This window comes from Onychostoma macrolepis, chromosome 07, assembly GCF_012432095.1.
Source record: "Onychostoma macrolepis isolate SWU-2019 chromosome 07, ASM1243209v1, whole genome shotgun sequence".
Lineage (NCBI taxonomy): Eukaryota > Metazoa > Chordata > Actinopteri > Cypriniformes > Cyprinidae > Onychostoma > Onychostoma macrolepis.
Genome location: NC_081161.1, coordinates 27,730,536 through 27,758,375, shown reverse-complemented (window position 1 = coordinate 27,758,375; position 27,840 = coordinate 27,730,536). Strand labels below are relative to the sequence as shown.

The window sequence follows — 27,840 nt, the reverse complement described above, 5'->3', positions numbered from 1 at the left end:
TGTCAGATTTGGCTTCAGAACTTCTCAGGACAAATCTGGTTCCAAAATGTAGCTAAGTATAGACACACACACACACACACACACACACACTTTTTCATACACGCATACTAACACATGCATGCAGTGTTGGATGAATCACATTACTCGCTCTCTTCTTACGCATTCACATCGTTGAATGAGTAGTATTTACATTCAAACACAGCAGCAGCCAAAACGGAAGATAAACACAAATAAAACACAAATAGAGTTGAAGTCTTTTCCTGGCTTGTCTATGTTGCTATGTTCAAGCCTCCAGTTCAACCTGACTGATAAATGACCCTGGTCACTCTCTTTCTTTCTCTCTCTTTCACACACACACACACACACACAAACATGTTTGTTTTTGTGAAAAGTGGGGACATCCCATAGGCCTAATGGTTTTTATACTGTACAAACTGTATGTGCTATTGCCCTACACCAACCCTACACCTAACCCTACCCCTTACAGGAAACTTTGTGCTATTTCAGATTTTCAATACACTCCATTCTGTGTGATTTATAAGCGTTTTGAAAAGTGGGGACATGGGGTAATGTCTTGAAAAGTCACCTTCTCCTTGTAATACCTATGTCTTACCCTTGTCATTATACAAATTTATGTCCTCATTTGTCACAAAAACGCGCACAAACACACACACACACACACACTCTCTCTCTCTCTCTTTTATTGCCATCCCTTGATGTTAAACAGGACGTCTCCATGGATACAGGAATAAACAGATGATAACAAGCCCTCAGCCTTTAAAGCGCATTTCAGAAGGGAGTAACAGGAGAGACAGCGAAAGAGAGAGAGAGCAGAACGGGACAGAAGTTGTGCAGACCTGGGAGCGTGTGTGCGTGTGTGTGGATTGCCAGCAGCTGAAAGTCAGTAGCACAGGTACGAGCGATTTCACTGATACTAATGTGAGAGAATGTCTTCATAAACAAATGCACATGCATGCATGCACTCATCTTATTAGCTATATGCATGCACACATAACATCATATAGACCCATAATACACCATGCATCAGCAGCTGCAAATTTGCATTCATTGCTATGAGACACTGTGTTGAATGGAGTATCCATCATGACTATTTTATTGTTGGTATTTTTCTCTTCTTCTACTGGTCATAAATATACAACACAAAAGTCAAAATGGGTAGAAAAGAACGTGTTAATTGCAAAAAAAAATTGTTTAAATAAATAAAATAAAATAATAATAAAAAATTTAAATCTACTGTTTTCAACAGACGGTTGTAACATAACTAACTGCAACATCTGCAATCGGACTAAGGGCCATCAAGTGCCAAAAGATGAAATCATGTTCACTTTGGATAATTACAACTGTCACTGACTAAAATGATTTAGATTGCTAGTATACATAAGCTAAATATACTGCATGATGTTTTCCCAGCGGCACATTGGCACATGGCTATTCGCATTATAAATGTTGAACAAAACACTGCTGACATCATCAGGTTAATTATAGGGCTGCTGTCTGTCTGATCAGAAAGTAAACACCCATTAAGTTGTCTAAAAAACATATAACTTTTTATGGATTGTGATGATCATATATTAAAATCTGTTATACTTTAGTATGAAATACAGAGTAAGTGTACAGAAACATGTTGTGTGGGGAATACAGGTGTCCTGTGGGCAGGACCACAGAGCAGGTTTAGCTATAAAACTCTGGGGCTGAAACATATGATTATGATCTGCTCATAAAGTCTTCAGGACATGATGTGTCTGCTGTTTGTTTGTGTGTTTTGTCTGGATGGGTGGGTACGTGTGTCTCTGTTTCCGTCTTTAATACAATGGTTTCCATGGACACCTCCACAAAGTCTTGTCCTGAGTGAAGGGATCTCTGGGGAGGTGGGCAGTGTGTGTTTATGTGGACGGCTGCCTTTGGATGTGTGTTAGAAGGGTGAGGCTCATGCTCACAATGATGTCTTTATTCGGCCGCCTGTGTGGGAATAACCTCAGCAGCAGCTCACACATGGTCCCTCATACACTGTATTAGGGAAATACACAGCACACACATGCAACATGTTAAGCATGATGACTTATAAAATGAGATGACTTCAACGGTTCAGTGACCGAGGAACTGTTTGACACACCGGTGATGATTACAACATAAATTGTCTGCATAACGTTTTTCTTTTGCATTCAGCAAGGACACATTAAATTGATCAAATGTGAAGGAAAAGGCATTTATAATATTACCAAAGATAAATGCTGTTCATTTGAACTTTACATTTTTTTTTCAGGATTCTTTGATGAATGTATAAGCACACAAATACTAAGCAGCACAATTGTTTTCAACACTGATTATAATAAGAAATGTTTCTTGAGCAGCAAATCGGCATATTAGAGTGATTTCTGAAAGATCAATTCAATGACACTCAAGACTGGAGTATAATGATGCTGAATATTGAGCTTTGCATCACAGGAATAAGTTTTAACATTTTCAAAAATATGAATTTAAATAAAGGGTTATTTTAAACTGTAAAAAATGTTTCACAATATTACTGTTTTTACTGTATTTTTGATCAAATAATTGCAGCCTTGGTGAGCGTAAGAGACTGTTTGATGCAACACTTCAGTCATTGGGTGAGCTCAGAGGAGACTACAGATGGCTGAAGGAGTTGAAGTTGAAGCCAGGGCAAGCCCACCCACTACTGCTGTACACTCATCACCTCTCCATGAGCCATCGGCTGCCAAACTTCTGACATCCATCTGAAACATTCCACAATAACTCCAAGACACAGCAGACCATACACACACCTACTCTCGCCTCCATCAACAATGGCTGGACTGTGCAGACACACCAAGAAATTCTAGAATCGGCCTCACTTCTGAAATTCCACGTTATCCAAACACATCCACAAATCTTCAGCTTTGAATTAATGCAGTTGCAAGTACAGAGACAATGCATTTTTGTACTTTACATCACTAAGCTGAACAATCCCATTTATATTTGTTATTTTATGCCTGCATATATTAGCCTTATTGAGGCAAACATTTGATTCATATCAATGTCTCTACTGTCCCTTTTCTCAGTATAGGCTAGTATTAATTAGTAAGAAGGTATCAATGAAAGGCAGTAAAGGCGGGAATACACTACTCAGCATTTAAAATTGGAACAGATTTAAAACTCTAGGCATCCTACACTTGCCAACTTTGTAAATGTTTTCAGAGGAAAAACTGGGCATCATACACTAAACGACTGAGAATCACATGCTACCAGACTTTCACGTTGTTTAGAATCAGAACACAACAATGTAAAGAATACATATGCTCTAAAATTGGCTCAAAATATCAAAAATGTATGATATCCTCCAACATAGTACTAATCATAATCATAGTGCTAAAAAGCATAGTGCCCATCAAACAGTACATGATTTTCTATGCAATCTATTAAATCCAACTGCCCAACTTAAGGCTTGTTCTCAGTAAGAACAATAACTATATAGATAACTATATTGCTAACTATATTAGTGTTTTGTCAGTTATGTCATCTGTCGTTTTAGTTTTTTAAAGTCGGGTGGATTCTGATGGCAGTGGCTATTTTATCGTTCATCAGTTCTGAAAGTGATTCTAACACTATTGTCATTATAGTGTGAACATCCCTATTCTTAAATAACTTTATATTTATAGTTAATAAGACATGTTCATAGTGACAGGGCACTGCATCACTATGTATGATTTTGCATTTTAGCATTAGGAAGCTAAGCTGGCTGAAAAAAAGTAGAACTACTAAGGAGGGAAAGAGGTCGTCTGAAAAGTGTTTTTGTCTGTTGAGCAGTGCAATATTAGCAGTCTGCTGAGTGCTGATAATCACCTCATTAGCTCAGTCCTTACAGACCTTAATTTTTAAATCAGGCTCTGTTGCTCCACACACACCAAATGTGTTACTTTTGGCTGGTTCTTTAACTGGTGTTTTATTCATTCAGGCCATTCAAAACGCAATGGAAAAGAGGGTGACCTGCTGAAGAAGTTTTCCAAAACTCTGCAATAAGAAGACCATTAGTGAAATATCTCAAAGCCAAAAATCACAGGACAATTTAGATAGCCTAATGCAGATAACTTGGATCAGTCAGAACTGATAAATCAGAGTGTAAGGTGCTTTGCTGTCTGGGCTCAACCTTATCTGTACAGCCTGAGGCTGTAGACGTTATTTGTGTATACTGTATATAATACACATCTGAGATTCCTATCAGATAATAATGCAATGTAATCTTTCGTTTGTGAGTGTACCACAGTATTCTGTCTTCTCTTTCATCATTAAGGCTTCAGTAATGCGAGTTGATCATGCCACTATTGCAGATGTCTTATTCGGTCAGTTAATACACCTCTTTTTCTTGAGAAATAGTTCCATTAGGTCATAGTCTTACTATTTGTTTGGCAGAATACCCAATATGGCAGAAAGCACAGAAATGGACGAGCTTCTGAGCGCCTTTAAGAAGTTTGCTGTTCATGGTGACACCAAAGCCATTGGAAAGGAGATGAATGGGAAAAACTGGGCTAAACTGTGCAAAGATTGCAAAGTTATTGACAGCAAGAATGTCACCAGCACTGATGTAGATATAGTCTTCACTAAAGTCAAGTGAGTTTTTCAAAATTTTTTGTTCTGAAGAAAATTCATCTTAATTATTATTATTTTATTTTTTTTTACTGTGCATGCAAAATAAGCCACATAAAATGTAAAACATAGGTATTGTAAATATTAACAATATTTTCATATTTTCAATATCTAGAGCAAAGACATCTCGGGTCATAACATATGAGGAGTTCCAGAAAGCTCTAGAAGATCTGGCACCAAAGAGGTTCAAAAATCAAAGCAAAGAAGAGGCACTGCAGTCAATATATAAGCTAATCGAGGGAAAAGAACCCACCAATGTTGGTGTAACGGTAAGTCAACCATTTGAAAACAATAATTTAAGGTATTTTTGTATGAATGTATTTTGATATAAATAAATGTGACTGGGATGGCATCAAAATCAAAATCTTTCAATTCGTCAGAGAATCCTGGAAAATAATCACGGTTTCACTGTATCGTGGTTTCACGAAAATTCAGCTTTGCCATCAGAAATAAATTACACTTTAAAACATTAAAATAGAAAAACAGTTATTTAAATATTCAAATATTAATTTAAAAATAATATTTTTAAATCAAATAAATGCAGCTTTGGTGAGCATAAAAGATGTCTTTAAAAAACACTGAATAATCCTATAGAAAAAGAAGCAAGAAGACAGAAAGGTTATTTGTTGCCATTTTATCCTCATAATGACATCATCCATCTAGTTACTAGGCTTCATCAACTTCTTCCAAATAATATCTAGGCAACTAATATCTTAGATGTGACAGAAATATGGGAGGGTATTGCCTGAATTTTTAAAATGTAAGATGAACTAAGAAAAACCAAGCCTGCCAAGCAGTTGTTACTCATGAAGCTCCATCAACAATGCACAGTTTGGATGTCTCCTGTATCTAACACATAATTCAACTCATCTGTAGTTACATGCACTTTCTATGAACTCATTTGGATGTGTCAAATAAAAGAGACACCTAAAACGAGTAGTGTTGGTGGACCTCCAGAAGCAACACTAACATTGAGAAACACTAACAAAGTATACTACTACATCATTCCTCAGTCGGTTCAGCACTAGAGGGCAGTAACAAATCAAACAACAATAAATCAAACCTGGCAACTAGTTAAAAGTTCAAAAGGAGTTGCAAAAATATGTGATGCATATTTGGAATTCATTCAATTCAGAAAAGGCTCTGCTGAGGCAGGCTGAAACAACCTTGTGCAAATCATCTGGTTAAAGCTGCAGTCCGTAACTTTTTTGGTTAAGAATTATCCGAAATCAATATTTGAGCAAGTGCATAACAAGCCAGTGTTCAAAACTATCGCCTCACTTTAGCCCGATTCACAACGGTTAGCTTATAATAATGTTTTCTAATTTGAGTGGTATGGGTAGGTTTTCGCGGGAAATTCGAGCATGCTGCCATGTCATTACATCACGTCTGTAAACATAAAGAAGTTGTCCCGGCTACTAGGCTTTCACCTTTGCGGATGCTGCAGGTGGCTGATCGTTTATAGTCTTTTCTCACAGCAGCTAGAATAATTAAATATATCATTTTGATGGCGGATTGTAATCCAGAAAGTATTATGTGTTTATGAAACACATGTGAATGAAATTAAATTATATTCCAGTTTTAAATGTACATCTGATTACAGATAGCCTGGGATTACACAAGATTTGTATTTTAAAGAAAACCAGTTCGAAGGGAGCATAATTTGCTTTTGGGGTTAAAATAATTTCTTAAAATTGAAATCTACACGCCTGATGTTAACATTAATAATTGGAGAATAAAGTATAACAATAATAATAGTTTGCACGGTTTGATGTAATATGAGCTAACCGATCTTTAGATCAAATCACCATTGGTAGCGCAATTTATGGTAATGCTTTTTTTCTCAGTTGGTCAGAACAAATGTGGCAGGCTTGTTACTTACTTGTTCAGGTGACAATATCCAGTGAAAATTCTTATTTGGGTCATATATTCAAGACGTAGGCTAGATTTTGTGATTGTGAAGTACAGTAAATATCCACACCGGAGCGGTGACTGACAGCCACACATTCACCTCAAAACATTAGATTCATCCGCTGTGCCGGAGCACAACCCATGCAAGCAAGATAATACCGCAAACAGCTGCAATTGCAGGTTTTCAAACAGAGATGGCGACAAAGAGGCAAAACATACGGACTGCAGCTTTAAATATAAATGTTATTTGGTTTGCTGAAGAACATTTCTAGTTCCATTTTTATTATACTTTCCATTTATTATATCACTCTTATTCCTATATATATATCACTCATTTATATGTTTTATTTGTTTAACCATTCTAGAAAGTGGCAAAAACTGCTGCCGTGGATCGGTTAACTGACACATCTAAATATACAGGCTCACACAAGGAGCGCTTTGATGAGAGTGGTAAAGGCAAAGGAAAAGGTGGGCGGGAGGAGATTGTGGAGCACACGGGTTACGTAGGTGCCTACAAGAACGCTGGGACTTACGAAGAGAAGACAAAGGCCAAGTAAGGCCCCACTGTCTCCATGTCAGCAAGCTCTGAGCTTCATCTTCATCAGCACTTAGGTCTGGACCAAAGCCAAACTTGAACTTTGACCTGTAAGATCACACATCCACTATGCAGTGTAACACAGGAAGTGTTGTAAATGTTTGTCTTTAAGGATAAAGAACATAGTATTACAGTCGGTTTTATTTAGAAAGTTGACAGAAGGAGAGGAACTGGTGAGGACTGGTCTCAATCCTTTTAGATACCAGCCCCTGCTGTATGTAGAATTTCAGGTGAAAATCTCAAAGAGCAAGCATAAAGACAGCTCTTCGGGTGGGGAAACGGATACGTATTTGTTTCAGTTTTTATGTTGCTGTTTGCTTCAGGGAGGGGACAAGCGGAACACAGGAAGCCATTTAAGAGATTTATTTCTTCCAACATGTGAATAGATGCGAACGGAATTGCTGTCAATAAAATCTAACAATATTCATTGCTAAAACTTAAATGTCATTCTCTAAAGGATAATGGTAAACCAGCTTTATGTGTGTAGCTACCCTTCTGTTATTATTTCCAAAAATTCACTGACATATCTTTGTTTAAGTTAGCTTACTGTGTTACTGAAACTGGAAACTGCCTTTGTATAAACCATTACTAAATAACTTTTGGTGTGCTTTATTATAAGTTTTGTTTTTGTATTTTGTCTTTTTTTTTTAAAATAACAAATAAATACATACACAGCTTTTTTTCTGCAGCAACAGCAAAACCTTTCTGGTGAGGTACAAGACTAAAACAGACAACAACAAAAAATAGTGTCTGTGTAATTACAACTATTCATCATTATAATAACTATTAGTTTCAAAATAAAGATGAAATAGATTATGGTTTCACATTCTACAGCATGCTTAAAACACATCCATCATGCTAATATCAATATCCTGTAAAACTAAGGGGTTTCAAATAACGTTAGGGGTCCATGAATGGGGTATCCCTGAAGGCTGTTAATGAAATTATATGGCAAGGTCTCTGGTTTGTAAAGGTTGAAAACCTTTTTGCTTTAGGCTATTCAGCACTCGGCACATAAAATTAAGTTCTTTGCACCTGCCCGTGCTGCCTCTCATAAACCTAACAAAAATGTGCCACTGTAACCACAGTAACCTCCAAAAATACAGTAGTAAAACTGTGGTTAAAATAAACAAATAACACCATTTACTTAATAACAAAGTCAAAAGCGCGGTTTACTGTCATATCCAGCATTACACACGGCGTGTGTACGAAACACCGGTCCATTTGTCCGAAGTCTACCCTGAGGGACAGGCGCTGCCGGTCCCGCTGTTGCTATGGCAACCGCACCACACACAAACAAAACAGCGGCACCTGGCTCGCCTTCCCCTGCCCTCTGAGTGTTTGTAACCAAACACACTCGTTCATGGCAACGTTTGTTTGGTTCATCTCCTTGGAAGCGTTTAATCAAAAACATCTCGCTCCATTCCAGCTCGAGCCTTTGTTGCTCCTGTCACATGTTGATGAATGGCATCGCACAGCAGCGTCGCAATCGCCTTTAGTCAAGTTCAGTGCTCGCAGCGCGCTGTAATCAACCGGCTGATTAATTGCCTGTTAACATGAGTCGCGGAGCCCAACGGGCTTGCCTGGCGCTGCCGATACAGTGTGCCGCACATGCAGGCGGATGACTGCCGAGTGCCTCTATGGGGAGGTACGACACACGATTATGTAATGTTAAAATGTACATTTACACTATATAAGAAGTCATTTTAATGGCCGGCCACATGTTTTATTTCTAGTGCAAGGTCTGTGTACAATTTGAATAATCACGTTTTTACGTCGGCTATGTCTGATGTGGTTCTTGCTCTGAAACGCTTGACAACCATTAAAGTTACATTTCCCCCGGATGTCAACAAAGGAAGTGGAACGACAAAATACATAATTTAATGAGTGCACTGTGTAAAGTAAGATAACTTTTTTTTTAAAGTTAACTTCCCTTAATTTTGAAACCAACCCACCTGTTAAATATTTCGCATGCTCATATTCCATATTTGTCAGATTAGCCTATATATTTGTATTTGTTTATGTATGTGGATACCCCACTAATTAACGTGCTGCGCTAATTCTAGTGAACATGTCTGACCTCACTGATGTTACATGAGCTCTAAATAATAGGCTATATGCGATAATTAGTAATTAACAAGTTGCTGAAATGATAATCGTATCATCATGCCTACTGATGCTCGTGTCTTTTCAAATATTATTTTGAGGTTATAGCCTATATAACAACCAGCAAGTAAGCTAACAATATGTTGAAATGATTATCACGTTATTAGGCTTGCTACTGTAGTAAAATGCTAAAATATAAAAAATAAAGACAAACAGAGGTTATGCAATAAGACAACTTTCAATGAATCCACAGGAGGCCACTTTACATGAGATGTCTGTGGATGAGACTAATTATTGACTCGAGGGTACCACCTTGTGGCGCTTTGTAGAATTCTCTTATCTATCTATCTATCTATCTATCTATCTATCTATCTATCTATCTATCTATCTATCTATCTATCAAATACAAAATATCTTTCTTCACATGGTTGGTTCCATTTTTTTTCTGAAAAAATCAGCTTCACTGTCGTTCAAAAGTTTGGGGTCATCTGTCAAAATAAATCTTACACATACAAAAAAAAAAAAAGTTTTACTGACCACAAACTTTTGAATGGTAGAGTATATAATTCTCAGACACTGCATATGCATGGAAAAAGCAGAAAAGTACGGTGGCCGAGAGAACTCAACGCGCTGCAAATAGAAAAAACACCTGCAAATTAAGAAAACTACTTCATCAGTTTGACAACACACGCGCTGCAAATGCTCACAGCACAACCAAATAAAGAAACGCGCTGCAAATAAAATTCTTTATTTGGTTGTGTTGTGAGCATTTGCAGCGCGTTTCTTTATTTGTTTGCGTTGTGAGCATTTGAAGTTGATGAAGACGTTTTCTTGATTTGCTGGTGCTTTTTCTATTTGCATGCGTTTTCTGAAGTTGCAGCGCGTTGAGCTCTAGCTCGGCCACCGTAGAAAAGGCTGACATTAAACTGCACAAATATGTGTGCATGTAGCCTGAATTAGAATACCAACAAATTTTACCAGACAACAGATTATTATATAATTGATAAACAATCTATGCACATGTTCTGAACTGACTATTCAATCAAGGGCCATACAGTAGTTTGTACCTTTAATGAGTTCTCCGTGCTGTTGCTAACATTGTGATTTGTGTTGTTTGGCTCCAAGAAGAATCCACAAGCAATCGTATTGCTGTTTTTAATAGCCTACACACGTTAATATACCTCCAGAGGGTTGCACGCTGTGAATTGGTTGTTGTGGCGTTTACAAGAAAATCTGAAATGTGAAGGAAACACAAAATATGTAAGAGAGAAAGAGGAGTAGAAAACAGGTCTCCAGAGAAAAAAAAAGAGGTGAGAGCTCTGCAATGAACTGCAGTTTGTTTTATCTGGTTAATACTTTACCATCTGCTGTGAAAGAATAATCTCATCATATCAGGTAGCGGGTAGCATATATATTTTCAACAGCGAGTTGTCTTACATGTGCTGTATGTTTATAGTATGTGTCCTTATGAATTAATTTTGAGCAAAAATTGCTTCATGGACGCCACAGATCAAGCAGACTATATACAGTGGGTACGGTCACAATTCCGTGACTGTTCTTGAATGGCCCAGCCAGAGCCATGACTTAAACCCAATTGAGCATCTCTGGAGAGACCTAAAAATGGCTGTCCACCAACGTTTACCATCCAACCTGACAGAACTGGAGAGGATCTGCAAGGAGGAATGGCAGAGGATCCCCAAATCCAGGTGTGAAAAACTTGTTGCATCTTTCCCAAAAAGACTCATGGCTGTATTAGATCAAAAGGGTGCTTCTACTAAATACTGAGCAAAGGGTCTGAATACTTAGGACCATGTGATATTTCAGTTTTTCTTTTTTAATAAATCTGCAAAAATGTCAACAATTCTGTGTTTTTCTGTCAATATGGGGTGCTGTGTGTACATTAATGAGGAAAAAAATGAACAAATGATTTTAGCAAATGGCTGCAATATAAAGAGTGAAAAATTTAAGGGGGTCTGAATACTTTCCGTACCCACTGTATGCTGTAAGACATGCTGTCCTGCAAACCTAGTCAAAGGTCATACAACCTAGTCGTTAACAAAAGTGATTTAAAATCAACATCACATCAACATTGATCAAACAATATTACCAATGATCATTTTTGTTCATTTCAATATTGATTCAACAGCAATGATGTAGAATAAACATCATAGAGTAACATTGATTCACTGACATTACCATTGATTATTTTTGTTAATTTCAAGTGCTTCAACATCGGTGACATGGAATCAATCACAGTATAACATTGATTCAGCAATATTACAATTGATTATTTTTGTTCATTTCAATGTTAATTCAACAGCAATGTAGAATCAATCATAGTGTAATATTGATTCAGTGGTTTTATTTGTATTTTTTGATTGAAGTCTCACCATTGTTTCAACATTAATTGCAGGTACAAAGTGATAATAAATCAACATCTCTTCATGTCGTTGATTCTATGACACATTTAAAAAAAAAAAAAAAATATATATATATATATATATATATATATATATATATATATATATATATATTGTTGTTGAAATCTCACCATTGTTTCAACATTAAAGGGGCCCTATTATGCGCTTTTACAAAGTCTTGATTTTGTTTTGGGGGTGTACTAGAACATGCTCTGATGAATATTAATAAAATAAGTTGGCCCTACGTTAATTATTTCCTTTAAGCGGGCTATTTATTTATTTTAAAAAATAAAAACATCCGTTGTGACAGCCTGAATGAATGCTTCAAATAGGCTACATATATTCAAAATAATTTTTTTTTTTCATCCAGGCAAGTTATGAGGCTGTAGACAAAAATGTACTTAACCTGTGAAATAGTACTAGTATCAATCTCCCATATTAGTTTCTAATTTCACTCTATTTTAAATAGATGAAATCGGGTTAGAAGGAGCAGTTTCGATAATCTGATTCTGTTTTGGATCTATTCCCTTGTTGCGCCCTCTCCCGTGCAACCTGAGGTAAAGTGACAAGACAACGCTGGACAGGTTTTACATTACTCTGCTTAAGACGGCCGAAACGGAGTATTTATGTCTTAATGTGTCCTATTATCGATAGTCAGTTAAAGACAGAGAGAAACTTTTGTAATTTGTGTATTGTAATTATGGCGCTGAGAGTTGTAGATGTGTTGTCCTGGCCATGGCTTCAAATGTACGCAGCATTCAGTATATGTTTACTGACAGGATGCATCTACAATGTGTATGAAGGAGCGAAAGATCCGTTCAAACAGACCGTTCTCATGAAGAAACTCTCTCAGGGCTCACCCGCTGGCAGGACAGGCGATGGCAATGTCAACAATGAAGAATTATATGCAACTGTTTTGTGGTATCACGATACGGAAAGCTTCTGTATATGGGTAAGTGGTCAAATATCCTTATGGGTCAATTACTTAATTACTACTCTGTTTTTCGGATACTGTTTTTCGTTAAAAAACGCAATTCGTATAAAAATTACTTGAATAAACTACGATTATCAATTTCTGAATTAAAATAATTTGTTGTTTTTGGGGGTTAAACCTGAGGTTTAAAGTAAAAAATATTAAGGTGTAACGCTCTCGGAGTCGATTGGCATAATATTTTTTATATCAATTATAATTGAAAAATTCAAATGGGATGTAATTAAAAAAATAAAAGTTTTGACCGCTTTGAATTTCAGCATGATATTGTTGTTAAAAGCGTTTTTTAAATGTATGAAACCAACATGAATATGAAGTTATTTCTAAGTACTTGGCACGTTTACTTTAAACTGGATTATTAAATTATTTCATATTGATGCAAGTCTTATTTTATCATTGTATGAAAACGTATCAGTTTTTATTTAAACAAATAACATGGTCCTCTTCAAACTTGGTGTTTTCACGTATAGCATACAGTGTATACTCTATATTAGGTTTTAGAAGTTTAGTATCATTAAAGCAAATGTACATTAGTGCAGCTACATTGTTCATCTTCTCAGGCCCTTGTGAACACACTGTGCTGTTTTCTCCTGCTGATGGCAAAATGTGTCCAGCTTGTTGTGTTTGGTGATCTCAGAATAAAAGAAAAACAGGTAATGTTTAATATAACAAGGAATGAATTATGTTTCAGTGCGTTTCTCCATATCCAGACATAGCAATGTATGACTAATGAAGCCTTCTGTATGTTCATTTATGTTGTTGACATTCCTGCTATAAGAACCTCACGGACAAAATCTGGAACTTTCTATTCTACAAGTTCATCTTTCTGTTTGGTGTGCTGAATCTGCAGTCAGAGAGGGAGCTGGCCATGTGGTGTTTTTGGTTCTCTACACTTCTCTTTCTCCAGGTGCTGGCCCAGCTCTGCAAAGATCGTTTTGAGTATGTAAGTAAAATATTTTCAGTTAATATCCAGATATCCAATACTCAGAGAGAGAAATCCAGTGCCTGGAAACTGGAAAACACAGATGACCTACCATGTGACCACCCATGTCCATATCAATTTCAGGGTTAACATTATAAATAGCATTAGAGTCCTTGAATCCCTAGTGTGTTTACTAAAATAATTTTCAGTTTAGACAAGATTATGATTTCAAATCAGTATCATTCCTCATGTAAGTGCTTTCACCTAAGTAGCAATGGTAAGGTTAAAGAGGTCATAAAACTGCATTTTGTTGTGCTTCTTTGTCATTTCCTTTTTAGTGTTACAGTATGCATTCAATGTAATCTATGATATTGTGTGTTTTTGTTTCATAGATCTCGTCATCCTCCACCACGACTCTGGGCAGCCATATGCGTGTGTTGTTCCTGCTGATGTGTTTGTTAGTGTCCTCTGGGGGTCTCACTGTATTATGTGGCCTGCTCAGGTTTTCCCATGGTATGCACACTCTCTCCTTTATGGCCGTTGAAGTAAGTTTGAATGTGTGTGCATGTGAACCTGTTTGTATGTGTTTAGCTTAAAGGTGCTGTATGTAGGATTGACACCTAGCAGTTGAACTAGGTATTGCAGTCCAAATTCAAAATATTGGAGATGGTTTTTTTCACCCGGCACCTCCTCCTCAGACTTGAAGCACATGCAGGTTGCCAGATTAACGACACCAACAAAAACGAGCACACATGACGATGAATAAAATTAAATAAATACCAACTGGCAACCCGGGGTGCCGAAATAGAATTGGGTAAACTGGCAGTGGGTGGGTTTCACAAACCATAACAAACACAGACATTCCGGGCCGTAATACACATTTTCAAAGGAGAATAACTGACTGTAGAATTGTTTTTCAGATAAACAAGTATGTTAACTTAGCATGTTTCTTAAATATCTGCAAACATATTATGGTATTTTTATGCTTTAGTAGAGTCAAAATCCTACATACAGCACCTTTAAGTCTGTATGCATGTGAAAACAAGTACTGTATACTTTTGTTTTTAAGTGTATAAATACTTTAAAAATCATTGTTTTTACAGTGCCTTATGGTAATTGTGTATATGAGCCATGCAATTCTTCGGTAAGTATTGTAAACACGAGGTTCATCATCGACACAAATAAATATTTGATCAATTTTAAACAGAAGGGAAGTTGAATTTGTATGGTTGGTTGTCTTGTTATTATTCATAAATATAATTGTTTAGATTAAAATATTATTCTATTCATAAATAGAATAGAATTATTGATAAGTAAGTATTTGGTTTTAAAGGGGTCCTATTATGCTCTTTTACAAGGTCTTGATTTTGTTTTGGGGGTGTACTAGAACATGCTCTCACGCTTGGTGGTTCGAAAAACGCATTATTTTTCCACATAATTTACATTATTACAATACCTCTCTCCCCAGCCTGGCACAAACGGCTCGATTAGTTTCGGGTTTGATGAAGGCCCGCCTTTCGAAAAACTAAATGTGTTGTGATTGGTTAGCTGTCCCAGAGCGTTGTGATTGGCAAACAGCTTAGACAGGGTTTCAGTACTTCCCCGCCCCTTGCCAAAGCAGCATGTTCGTCTGCTCCAGTATAGTTAAGGATGGCGTCAATATTGCCATATCAATTTGAGCCGGGGCCTGTACCATGAAGCCAGTTTAGCTGGCTAGCCAGGTAAGTTTCAGTTTAGTTTCCACCAATCCTGGGTTTTAGGTACCATGAAAGTGGCTTGGCTTTTAGCTGCTTTCATTGCCATGGTAACTTACACTGCACAGCTAACCTGCTCCAGGGCAGGTTATGTTCTGAGTTAGAGATCGCAAACTGAAATTGGACCAATCAGATGTGAGCAAAGTGATACGTGTGACATACAAAAAAAAGTCACTCCCCCAGTTTCTCTTCCTAAAAATTAAAGGTCACTATGAAGTACCTTAAAAAAAAAAATACAACAAAATTGTCTGGCTTTATATGATAATTACAATTTACATTTTGATTTATGTAATTGTAATATGATTTATATTATTATTACTCCATTACAAACAAGCACTTTTAGTTTAACAATTATTATGAAGCATTTATTTTAAATGAATATTAATATACAGATCATATGTAATATAAATAAGGGGTAGAATCAAGATATGACACTTTAAAAATGGCTACATGTGACCTTACATGTCTGAGTCTCTATCAGTATATTATCAACTATATAAACTAACTTCACAAGTTTCACTTGTGACTGCACTGATAGAGCAAAATAATTTCCTTTATCTGTCCTCTTTCATGGACAGGTACTTCAGTGGAAATGCGTTTAATTTCCTCATATTCTTTAATCTCTTAACCTTTAACAAAAGAGTTTTGAATCTCGCTTGCTCTGTGTTGTGATTGGCTGTTCGCCGCTGATGTCACACATTCATGTGCACGCGCTCTATTAACTCAGGATCAAGCCAGATTGGAATGGTTTGGTTTTGTCAACTAAAAACTTAACCTATAACTCTGAATTTGTTCATCTACCATCATGGTCCAGGCCCCCCGGTATCCTGACATTTTATCCTACCCGTCAGATTTTCCTACCACGGCTTACTGCGCATGTGCACATTAGGGGTGTGAACCTACACTGGTCTTATGGTTCGGTCCGATTACGATTATCATGTCATTGATTCGGTTCAATTCGATATCACGATGCATTGACGATGCACTGCATCCTCAATTTTACTTCACATGTAAACAGTTTTGTCAATAAATACAAGCAGTCAGATATATGAACTGAATGTCACCGGGTGAACAAACCCGGAACAAATTAAATGGGACTTGTTGCTAGGGGGAGAACTTCCGGTGTAACACCGGGCCGGCTTTGGGTTTACCCGTCATGGGTATAATGAGCGCCAGCTGAAGCAAATAACGAGCGCTTCATTGAAGCATCCGCCCGGGAAAAAGGAGGATAAAAGAGAGAGGCTGGAAGGACAGAGGGTGTGTGTGCCTGGAGAGAGAAGACGTTCTGAGTAGTGTGCAGCAGTGACAGTGAGCAGCGGAAAGTGCGGAAAAGCTGAGGTTTAATGTCAGATCGGTGTTCATTGTTGGGTCCCCCGAGACATGCTCATTAAGTGAGTCCTTTGAAGAAACCACGAACAGCACCGCAACGAAGTGAGTGAGAGAAATTGCATGGAGAAAGAAGGAGAGTGACTGGCAGAACAGAGAGTGGGAATATGCCACAAGGATTCATGTGATTCACCGAGGAAAAGTTAAGTGCACCCTTTATTGATTCACTTCTCTGAGAAAACCACATGTGAAGATTCACCAGCACCAGTGTACGACTAACCTGTGTTTGTGGGCAGTGTGTGTCATCTTGTTGACAGTGAGGAACAGTAACTGTGAACGGCTGGGAAGATCGCTGAATCCATGTCCATGTTCTGAACACCATTAATCCTTGAGACATCCACCCTATGAAGAGAAGAGAAACAAGTTGCTTAATCGCTGTGAAGAGAGAGTGAGTTTGCAGTGTCTGAAAGAGTGATTTAAACACGTGTGAAGCTTTACAAGAGTGATTTATGCACAAGTGTGGTGAGATCAAACGACTATGTTCTCTCTGAGTCTCTGATGGATGAAATTGACCCATAATTATTGAAGGTTCTTTCAAATTGATCTGTCCCCTCAGCTGTGTCTAGATCCCTGAAGTTGTGCGCGCAGTGCGGAGGAGAGAATCCCAGCGCACTTAAAGTGCCACAGTTCACGTAACGCTGTGTTCCATCAAAGGAGGCCAGTCCCACTCTTTCTCCCAACGACGCCGTTCTACCATGCACAGAACGAGAGCGTAGGCTGGTAAAGTACCCCGATTTCATCTTACCTGCTAATGTCCGTCTCACTGTCCATTTGTCTGTTCCTGTAAGGAAGCCAAGAAAAAGCAGTTACTGCTGGAAGTGGAGTGGTGGCTCCACGAGCACGACAACGAAGCTGAGCGAGGGAAGCCACTGTCTGTCCCACGAGCCATTCGGACGAGTCTTCACGACGAAGAAGCCACTGTCTGTCCCACGAGCCATTCGACGAGCCTTACGATGAAAGAAGCCACTGTCTGTCCCACGAGCCTATACAACGTGCCCCACGACGAGAAGCCCCTGTCTGTCCCACGAGCAGCCTAGAGAAGAATATACTTACCAAGAGCACGGAATAGTACCTACCAGCACCCCTCTCCCTCTCTTCATTAAAGCCACAGCCACGACCATCCCCCCCTGCTTTTATCCCTTTTAACCTAAATAAAACTTACCTTTTAACTTTATTCCTGTTGTCTGTCTCTTGGTGTCCTCTGGTGTCTGCTCCTCCGAGTGTGGTACATAACCCTCGGCCCTAACATCGGTGACATAACTTTTGGCGTAGTCGGCAGGGTTACCACTCGGAGTTGAGCGGCCAGAGGACCCAGGATGTCCGGACGAGGATTTGCCAGCCGCCCGGCAGCCGGTAGCATCTATGTTCATCGGAGTCCCGTGGGCCCAGAATGCAGTGGGCCTGGCTCAGAGTTGAGCTTGACAGACTGGAAAGCGCAAGTGGAGTACCTGGCGGACTGCAAGGGCTCCGAGAAGCCCAGAGGATACAGTTTGTGCTGAATTCGCTCGAGGGGGAGGCGAAGAGAGAAGTTCGAGCAGCACCGGAAGCCGTCCGAGCCACTCCACAAGCGATCTTCGAGTTCCTATCCAGGCAGTATGGTGATTCCACTCCCGTGGCAGTGTTGCGGGCTCAGTTTTTTAATTGTAAACAGGGACCTGGGCAGACCTTGCGAGCATTCGCTCTGCGATTACGAGAGCAGTTCTCCAGGTTGAAGAGTAGGGAGCATCACGGCCTCGGAGATGAAGAGACACTATTAAGGGACCAGTTTCTGTTGGGGTTACGAGAAGGTCCAGTGCGACAGAGTCTGAGACTGCAGCTTCGACGGGACGCCGCCCTGACCTTCGAAGACCTACGTGAAGAGGCCCTAGCCCTGGAACAGGATCACCATCAGACTGTGGAGTCGCCGGTGTGTATGGCGGGAAGTGGAACGAGTGCCCCAGTACCGTCTGAACCAACGGATTGGAAACAAGCCTTACGTGCAGAGTTGATGAAGGATGTTTGAGAAGAAATGGCTGAGTTCTCGAAGACTATTCTAGGAGAATTCCGCCGTGGACGGCTAGAGCCCCCGCCTTTGCCTCGAGACCGGTCATATTCTGACGGAGGGAGGGATCCGGGAAGACGTACCGGCCGACCATTCAGTTCCAGGTTCCAGTGGGATGAACAAGGGCGCCCAATCTGTAACAACTGCGGAGAGCCGGGACACTATAGCCGCCAATGCGGCTCCCGATGTAACTCGCAGGGGGGTTTTTAGGACGACCGGCCACTGTGGGTCAAGTGGTCGGGACCCCCCAGATGGACCCCTTTGTGAGCTCAGCCCCACGAGATGGCCTGGTGGGACGTTGCCCCCTCGTGGAGATTAAAGTCAATGGAGTAAGTGTTCGGTGTCTGGTAGACACAGGATCCCAGGTCACCCTGTTTTCCGAGAGTCTGTCCAAAGACCTGTTCGATGCCCATCACTTACCTGGAGCTGAAGTTCCTGGCTCACCCTGCGAGGAGCAAATGGCCTGAACATCCCTATATCGGATACCAAGTGACCGACCTTGAGATCCACGGCACCACGATCCCACAGAAGGGAGTAGTGATTGTGCGGGACTCCTGTCTGGGAGAATATCGAGCCTTGCTGGGGATGAACGTACTCATGGACTGCTGGGAAGAGCTGTTTGGGCTGGTCCTCCTCGTCCCACTTCTGTAGCCGAGAAGCGAGAGTGGGAACGTGTCGTCACCGACTGTCGACGAGTACGGGTCGCCAGCTCCCAACCAGATCGGGAAGGCGTTGGTCGGGTGGCATGCCGATGCGCTGTCTCCATTCCTGCCCAGAGCGAGGCTGTGGTCTGGGTCCGTCTTCCTGAGCGGGCCTATAGTCCCGAAGAGTGTGTCCTTGTTGAGCCCCACTGGGAGTGCCAGACTGTTGAAGTCGCTCGGGGTTAACAGTAGCCCGTCGGGGCCGAGTCACAGTTAAAGTAAGAAACCCGAATACTTACCCGTCCATCTGTACCGTCACCAACGACTGACCCGTATCACGCCTGTAGACCCCACCAGGTGAGGGAGGAGCAGGAGGTCCGCTTCTGCCAAGTGAGCGCCACAGTGGTCGAGGTTGGCCTGGCGGAGAAGGAGTCTCGTCCTGGTCCCACTGCACAGGGCATGCCGGGCCACCTTCAGAGCGAGTCCCTGGAAGGAGAGGGCCTAACGAAGAACAAACCTGCAAACTCCAGAGTCTACTGGCCAAGTGGCAACACGTCTTCTCCACCCACGATGAAGACTATGGGTGCACCGACATAGTCAAGCACACCATTCCTACTGGAGACGCTCCACCCAGTCGAGAACGATACCGCCCAGTCCCTCCGACTTTGTATACGAAGTACGAGCCCTACTGAAAGGAATGTTGGGACGAGGAGTTATCCGGAGAGCAGCAGCCCATGGGCCGCCCCAATTGTCCTGGTCCGCAAGAAGACAGGCTCTTGGAGGTTTTGTGTAGACTATCGGAAACTGAACTTGGTCACCAAGAAGGATGCCTTTCCTTACCCGGATTGAGGATTCCCTTACGGGACTGACCGGCGCCAGCTGGTACTCTACTCTGGACTTAGCGAGTGGCTACTGGCAGGTGAGGATGGAGGAACAGGACCGAGAAGACTGCCTTTACCACCCCTTCGCCTATTTGAATGGGATCGTATGCCCTTCGGCCTCTGCAACGCTCCTGCGACCTTCCAGAGGCTCATGCAGCGATGCCTGGGAGGGCAGCTGATGGACTCCGCCCTGGTTTACTTAGACGATGTGATCGTCTACTCCCCTGACTTCAATTGTCACTTGTCACACTTGGAGCAAGTCTTCCAGGCAATGGAACGGTATGGACTGAAGCTCCAGCCCGGGAAATGCCAGCTCCTCAGAAGAGAAGTTCAGTTCCTGGGGCACCGGGTGAGCGCTGCAGGAGTGGCTGTTGATCCGGAGAAGGTGTCTGCAGTACAGGGCTGGGTCCCTCCGAAGACCGTAAGGCAGGTACGGTCCTTTCTGGGATTCGTCGGCTATTACAGACGCTTCATAAAGGACTTCTCAAAAATTGCAAAACCCCTGAATCAGCTGCTGGCCGGTACCGGTACCGCGCGGAGCCGAAGTTCCCCTACCATCACCTGGAGTCAGGAGTGCGAGACCGCCTTCCACCGACTCAAGCAGGAGTTGTTGCAGGCCCCCATTCTGGCTTACGCCGATTTCACCCAGCCTTTCGTCCTCTACACTGACGCTAGCAATAGCGGGCTGGGAGCTGTATTGGCCCAACGACAAGACGGGACAGAAAGGGTCATTGCCTACGCCAGTCGGAGCCTCCACCCTGCTGAACGGAACGATGCCAATTACAGCTCTTTTAAAATTGAGCTGCTGGCCCTGAAGTGGGCTTTGTGTGAGAAGTTTAAGGATTACCTGTGGGGAGCCGAAGTGCTGGTAGTAACCGACAACAGTCCGCTGGTGCACCTGCAGACCGCGAAGCTGGGAGCGGTGGAGCAGCGGTGGGTGGCCCAGCTCGCCAACTTCAACTATCGGCTACAATATCGACCAGGCCGAGAGCACATAAATGCCGATGTCCTGTCCCGATTACCACCAGCTAGGGAAGGGGGAACTTCAGGGCCAGAACCAGAAGAAGGGCTGATGGTGGGAGTGGTGGAAGCACCTGGAGCACGAGCGGAAGGCATACCAGCAAATTGGGGATGGGACCCCATCGATGGAGGGAACGGCAAGAGCAGGATGAAGGGCTGGCTACCCTGTGGACCTACCTGGAGCGGAACAAATTCTGGGGAGGAACGACAGGGACATCCGGTGAGGGTAAAGAAGCTTCTGGGGCAGTGGAAGAGGCTGAAGTTGCGAGATGGTGTGATCTGTAGGTCTGTTCTGGACTCGAGGACCCATGAGATGGTGTCTCAGGTGGTGGTGCCCGCAGCCCAAATTCAGCCGTTGCTCCAGGCCTATCATGACCAGTTAGGACATCAGGGCCAAGAACGGACCGTATCACTACTGCGTCGGCACTTCTTTTGGAGTGGTATGGAAGAGTCGGTGGGGAGGTATGTACAAGGATGCCCCGTTGCACGCTGTTCAAGTCCCGGCGAGACGTGAGGGCCCCTATGGTTCGGTGCGACCCAGAGCCCGTTACATATGGTGGCTATGGACTTCCTGACCTTAAGTTGCCCAGCAGACCGCTACCAGAACATCTTGGTAGTGACTGACTTGTTCACTAAATGCACGCTTGGGCTATACCAACCTTGGACCAGACCGCCGCCACCACTGCCGGTGCCCTATGGAGACACGTCTTCCAGCCCTTTGGATGTCCCGAGACGCTCCATTCTGACCAAGGGCCGAACTTCGAGTCCCGTATCATCCAGGAACTATGCCAACTGTACGGGTGTAGAAAGACCCACACTACTCCTTACCATCCACAGGGAAACGGGGGATGCGAACGTTTCAATCAGACGCTTCTGAGTTTACTGGGGACTCTGGACGCGGACCACCAGGGTCACTGGACTGATAGCCTCCCGGCCCTGGTACAGGCCTATAACAACAGCGTCCACAGCACTACGGGTTATGCCCCTACTTACCTGATGTTTGGGAGACATGTGCGTCTGCCCACAGATCTGCTACTCGGAGCCGCAGTGACCGAGGCCCCCGCTACCACCACCGAATGGGTACACCGACATCACCGCCAACTCCACTCTGCGTATGAGAAAGTGTCCAAGCACCTCGACGTGGCCGCTAAGAAGAACAAGCGTCTGTATGACCGTACTGCCCGAGAGGCCCCCTTGTTACCCGGAGAACGGGTGCTGGTTCGAGATAACCGGCGCCAGGGGAAGGGGAAGCTCAGTGACCGGTGGGAAACCGTGCCCTATGTGGTAGAACAACGACAGAGGCCTGACCAGCCCGTTTACACCATCCGACCAGAGGGGAAGACTGGCCCCGTGAGAATCCTGCACCGAAATTTGCTTCGCCCTTGCCCCAACTATCCGCTGCAGCGACTGAGGCGCCACCGGCGCCTGTGGCCCCTGCACCACCTTGGGTGGGTTGGGCTGTGTTCCCTAGAGCCCCTACTCCTGAACCAAGGGAAGAAGAACCCGCTGCTCCCGCTCGACGCTCCCAACGGGAGACCCGAGGAGTACCTCCTACCAGGTATGGAGAATGGGAGTCTGGACCCCGTTCTCGGGACTAGAACGGATCCGGTGGGGGAGGATGTCACCGGGTGAACAAACCCGGAACAAATTAAATGGGACTTGTTGCTAGGGGGAGAACTTCCGGTGTAACACCGGGCCGGCTTTGGGTTTACCCGTCATGGGTATAATGAGCGCCAGCTGAAGCAAATAACGGCGCTTCATTGAAGCATCCGCCGGGAAAAAGGAGGATAAAAGAGAGGCTGGAAGGACAGAGGGTGTGTGTGCCTGGAGAGAAGACGTTCTGAGTAGTGTGCAGCAGTGACAGTGAGCAGCGGAAAGTGCGGAAAAGCTGAGGTTTAATGTCAGATCGGTGTTCATTGTTGGGTCCCCCGAGACATGCTCATTAAGTGAGTCCTTTGAAGAAACCACGAACAGCACCGCAACGAAGTGAGTGAGAGAAATTGCATGGAGAAAGAAGGAGAGTGACTGGCAGAACAGAGAGTGGGAATACGCCACAAGGATTCATGTGATTCACCGAGGAAAAGTTAAGTGCACCCTTTATTGATTCACTTCTCTGAGAAAACCACATGTGAAGATTCACCAGCACCAGTGTACGACTAACCTGTGTTTGTGGGCAGTGTGTGTCATCTTGTTGACAGTGAGGAACAGTAACTGTGAACGGCTGGGAAGATCGCTGAATCCATGTCCATGTTCTGAACACCATTAATCCTTGAGACATCCACCCTATGAAGAGAAGAGAAACAAGTTGCTAAATCGCTGTGAAGAGAGAGTGAGTTTGCAGTGTCTGAAAGAGTGATTTAAACACGTGTGAAGCTTTACAAGAGTGATTTATGCACAAGTGTGGTGAGATGAACTTTTAATTTGACCTGCTCAAAGAAAACACGCTTCTTGAATGTATCAAACAAAACTAAGTCTGGGCACGGAAGACAACAGGAGCATTTAGAACAAATACACAAAAGTAAATACTAAATACTTGGCACTGACAGGGTTAACAGCTCAGGGTGAAAACAGCTGACGTGATTTCTCAATTTAGTTGTATTACCCCCTGCATATTTTATTTGTGCGGAGACGTGAAGTCGGACTCTTTCTGCTCCCGGTAGTGATGCCCTCGCCGTGTTTGGATACTCTTATCACAGATGAAGTGAATAACATGCAATATTTGTCAAATGCACGGACGTTTCAGAAATGTTTTCATGAGCAACAGAAACACTTTTTATATACTGCTTAATACAGGGCCATCTGTTCAAGAATAAAGTTCAACATAAACATGTACTATTTAAATACCAATAAGCCTTTATCAGTGTTTTTTTATTATTAAATGTGACTCATTATAACATTGTGACTTTTACTGTTCTAAAAACAGATTTGTGGCAAAACAGATTTTTTTTTTTATTATTATGCAAAAATTATACAAAGGTTTGAACAAGCATATACAACTCACAACAAGTACAAAAACAAATAAACATTCATAAGAATTTGTAAAGTGAATTCATACCAGGGGTAAAATTACAACAATTTAAAGTAACAAAAAGCTTCATAGGTCTTTCTTGCTTTTTTGTTCTTAATTTTATCTAATGTAGTAGTACCATTTGTTTAATCTCTTTTTATAAAATGTTCAAAGTTTGGCTTAACTTCCATTTTTTCACACGATTGTGATATTTTCCTAGTAAAATAATATTTGTGAGCTGTATTGGAATTGAAGATGTTAAAAACACACGTCATTGTTGTCGTGGTGAATTTGGAAAAGCTCTCGCGGTACTTTGATGCCACACGTGACAGTGACGTGGCGTCGGCGCCAGTTCAAGTCGGACAAATTTTGTAACCAGCATGCACTGCTTCAAGTCAGCCGCCGATCGGTTTTCATGGCGCCGCATGAAGTCGAACACACCTAATGTATTTGCTCCCGCGACAAAGCACGTATGCGACAAATGACGTCAGAAAAGCGTCAGTACGTTATAATCGGTTATGGTTATATTACGGTTATTGTCTTCCCTGCAGCTCTAGCTCCCCTCGCTGGAGGTAATGGGTGGAGGTAGACAGCCCAACCACACCCTAACCCTACCCTTACCCTTTAGCTAAACATTACTCCACCCATTAGTTTCACAGAGGTGGAGCTGGAGTAGGTCAAACTCCACCCATTACCTCCAGCGAGGGGGAGCTAGAGCTCCAGCTCATCCCATTTGGCTCTGCAGGGAGCAGTACTTGCCTTTAGCATCTGCCTGCAAAACCGGAGGCTGCATTTTCAGGAACACAGTCCTAGGACCGCATTTCTAGGACCCTAGGTTTTTAGTGACAACGCCACCTACCGAATTAGAGGACCAGCGAAGATGGATGACAGTCAGAGTGTGAGTATCAAATGTGAATCAATTTTTATTTGTTTAACATTAAAAACAATTGTGATGCATTTCATTGGAAAGTTAACGTAGCCGAAGTGATCGTGATTTGCTAAATAGTCTTGAATCCATAGTCATCATATATTAGCCTCTAATGCTGTAAAATGAATTGCTAGCATGATAAGCCTGTGTTGAATTATTGACAGCACAATAAACTGTAGCACATTCGTTGTGAAAGCTTGCTAATTACTCATTGTTTTTCAATTTTAATTAAGTTAAAATAATCTTAATGTTTTAACTGTCACGTGCTCACAGTCAGCCTGTTTAACCTTACCCCACAATACATGTTATGAGTGTGTCTCTTCATTTTGACATGGTTTTATAATGTTGGTTGAGACATATGACATTTTAATAGTCAGACATAACAGAGAGGCCATCATAATAATTGACTGTTAAAATACCATGTGTTAGTTTGTGTCATTTACTGTGTACTGTACTCTATATAAAGTGCTTTCAAGGACACAGCTCAGGGCAGGCAATAGTATGACAAAAGATAAATAAATAAATTGGTCAAGTATTGGAATTGTTTTTACACAATGCCCAATGTATCATTTTTTTAAGCGTTAACAGTATTTCTGTTAACCTAGCAGTGATTATGTTCTCCATTTACTATTTCAGTGAAGTGGAAGAATTGAATAGGGTGATAGAGAAACAATTGAGAAAAGAGGGGAGAGCATCCAGGTGGTAGGTAGTGCTGCTGCATACATCACAACGTGTGCTTTACATATTTAAAGTCATGTCAATAATATGTTATTTCTATTCAGATTTCTTGCATCTCTCTCTATTATTTTTTTTCTCAGTTCAGATGGGCTTTATTGACATGAATGTTTCAAGAACCTTTGTTCCCACAACATCAAAATAAAATTTTTCCAAATCTTTGAACAGTAGCTATGCGATAATAGTATTACGAACATTAATTGGTATGAAGATTGATATAATTATTTTTGGATCGTATATGTGTGTGCGCTCTGTGGTAACTAAGATCTTTTAAATATGAAATTTAAAATTGGAGAGTAGAACATGTTCAACTCAATGTTCCTTATTTCATTCACTTCTCTCTCTTAGAGTCAGTGAAGACGTCGTCCATGAAGTTCTTTCTACGTGGTTCACGTCATGAACAAATTTGTTTTTGTGTGTGTTCAAGTTCAACTGTTGTAATATATTATTTTACAAAATATACACAATCTTAAATCTACCCCAGAGTCATCCTTGTGTCTTCCCTCTGTACTTGAAAATGTGGTTGATCTAGTGACTGAAAAGACTATACCATGATTCCTTGTTTATTTTACTTGAGTTATTATATTATGCTACTTAGACCCAATAAATACTCAACATTCCTAGGAACCAGGTTTAACTGTAATAAAGAAAGTAGTATTTGGGTGTAATATAACTTTTAAAAAACTCTAAAATTCTAATGTAGTTAAAACTGGGTGGAAATACTGCCTTAGTGGCACTTTTTTCGGTCCTCCAAAACTAGGGTCCTGGAAATGCGTTCCTGGGACTGCGGTTCTCCGGCTTGGTAGATGGCGCTGTCACAAAAAACTAGGGTCCTAGAAGTGCGGTGCTGAAAGTGCGGCCTCCGGTATTGCAGAAGGATAATATTGTTTTTTTTTTCACAAAACCTTTTGCTCTATAGAAACCATGTCAGCTTCGGCTGAAAATATTTCATGTTCAAGTATCAGCATTATAAACACTGAATTAATACCAACATATGAAATTAATTAAATTAATGACAGAAAAATGTGGAATGTTGGACAATAAATATATAACAGAAATATAACTGCTTGACAGTAAACTGTTTTTGCAGTATTGTCTTATATTAATGTCCGTTAGAGGAAGACTAAAAAAAAAAACGTTTTTATGTAAAAAACAAAAACACATGTACAGCCACTTTCTCCAAAATTGTTTAATTATTTCATTATGACAGACACAGCAATGCATCATGTTCTAGATCATCATGTTTGTAGTGTGTTCCAGGGGATTAAAACGTACAATATATTGTTACGTCCAGTGACATATTCACTGCATTGTGTATTGTGGTATGTTTTCTTTTTTTTTGTTGTTGTTTCTTTCTCGGTCTCCTGCTTCTCTTTCCACCCTGGCAGGTACCTGATTGCCCTTTCCAGCTGAACCTGCTTACCAGCTGAGAGAGCAGTAGTACAAAAGCCAAGCAGAACCCTGAGAAGTGGAGAAAAGAGTGAAATCAAGAGTATTATTAAAAAAAGACTGAAGAAAGGTGGCAAAAACAATGGGATAAAGAGAAAAAAGGTCGATGGTTTTACAGAATTCAAAGGAAAGTGGGAGAGATGAGAAGTGCAGGGAACAACAGGAGAGAGGAAATAGTAATATCAAGGATGAGATTTGGACACACAAGATTAAATGTGACACTTTATAAAATGGGTAAACATGATACAGTAAGGTGTGAATTTTGTGGGCCAGAAGAATCAGTGGAACATGTTATTTTGTATTGTCAGAAATATGAAACTGAAAGACAGATTTTAAAGGAAAATTTAGAAAAAATAAAAGTGTGATTTAAACTGAGAGATATATTACAAAATAA

At 41.4% G+C, this 27,840-nt stretch overlaps 2 protein-coding genes across 8 annotated transcripts in view; both read left to right on the top strand.

Annotated features, from left to right (window-relative positions):
- Positions 1 to 763: 763 nt before the first annotated feature.
- tppp3 (tubulin polymerization-promoting protein family member 3) lies at positions 764 to 9,148 on the top strand. 3 transcript variants are annotated; one of them, XM_058780503.1, is made up of 4 exons: positions 764 to 913; positions 4,426 to 4,623; positions 4,775 to 4,928; positions 6,936 to 9,148. In XM_058780503.1, the coding sequence occupies exons 2-4, from the start codon at positions 4,436 to 4,438 to the stop codon at positions 7,125 to 7,127; spliced, it is 534 nt and encodes a 177-aa protein (XP_058636486.1). In that variant the 5' UTR covers positions 764 to 913; positions 4,426 to 4,435; the 3' UTR covers positions 7,128 to 9,148. The 3 variants fall into 3 exon arrangements, with proteins under 3 accessions (XP_058636486.1, XP_058636488.1, XP_058636487.1); XM_058780505.1 differs by having other exon boundaries at positions 804 to 900; XM_058780504.1 differs by having other exon boundaries at positions 820 to 913; positions 2,581 to 4,623.
- A 3,077-nt stretch (positions 9,149 to 12,225) lies between these two features.
- Positions 12,226 to 27,840, top strand: part of LOC131543663 (dipeptidase 2-like) — a 33,815-nt gene continuing 18,200 nt past the window's right edge. The window contains exons 1-6 of one of the 5 annotated variants that reach the window (XM_058781225.1): positions 12,226 to 12,248; positions 12,471 to 12,643; positions 13,243 to 13,335; positions 13,461 to 13,625; positions 13,997 to 14,149; positions 14,708 to 14,748. In XM_058781225.1, coding sequence (XP_058637208.1) covers positions 12,527 to 12,643; positions 13,243 to 13,335; positions 13,461 to 13,625; positions 13,997 to 14,149; positions 14,708 to 14,748 — 569 coding nt within the window. In that variant the 5' untranslated portion in view covers positions 12,226 to 12,248; positions 12,471 to 12,526. Of the gene's footprint in view, positions 12,644 to 13,242; positions 13,336 to 13,460; positions 13,626 to 13,996; positions 14,150 to 14,707; positions 14,749 to 23,160; positions 25,965 to 27,840 lie in introns of those variants that run through there. The other 4 variants (XM_058781224.1, XM_058781223.1, XM_058781227.1 and 1 more) reach the window with 4 other exon arrangements.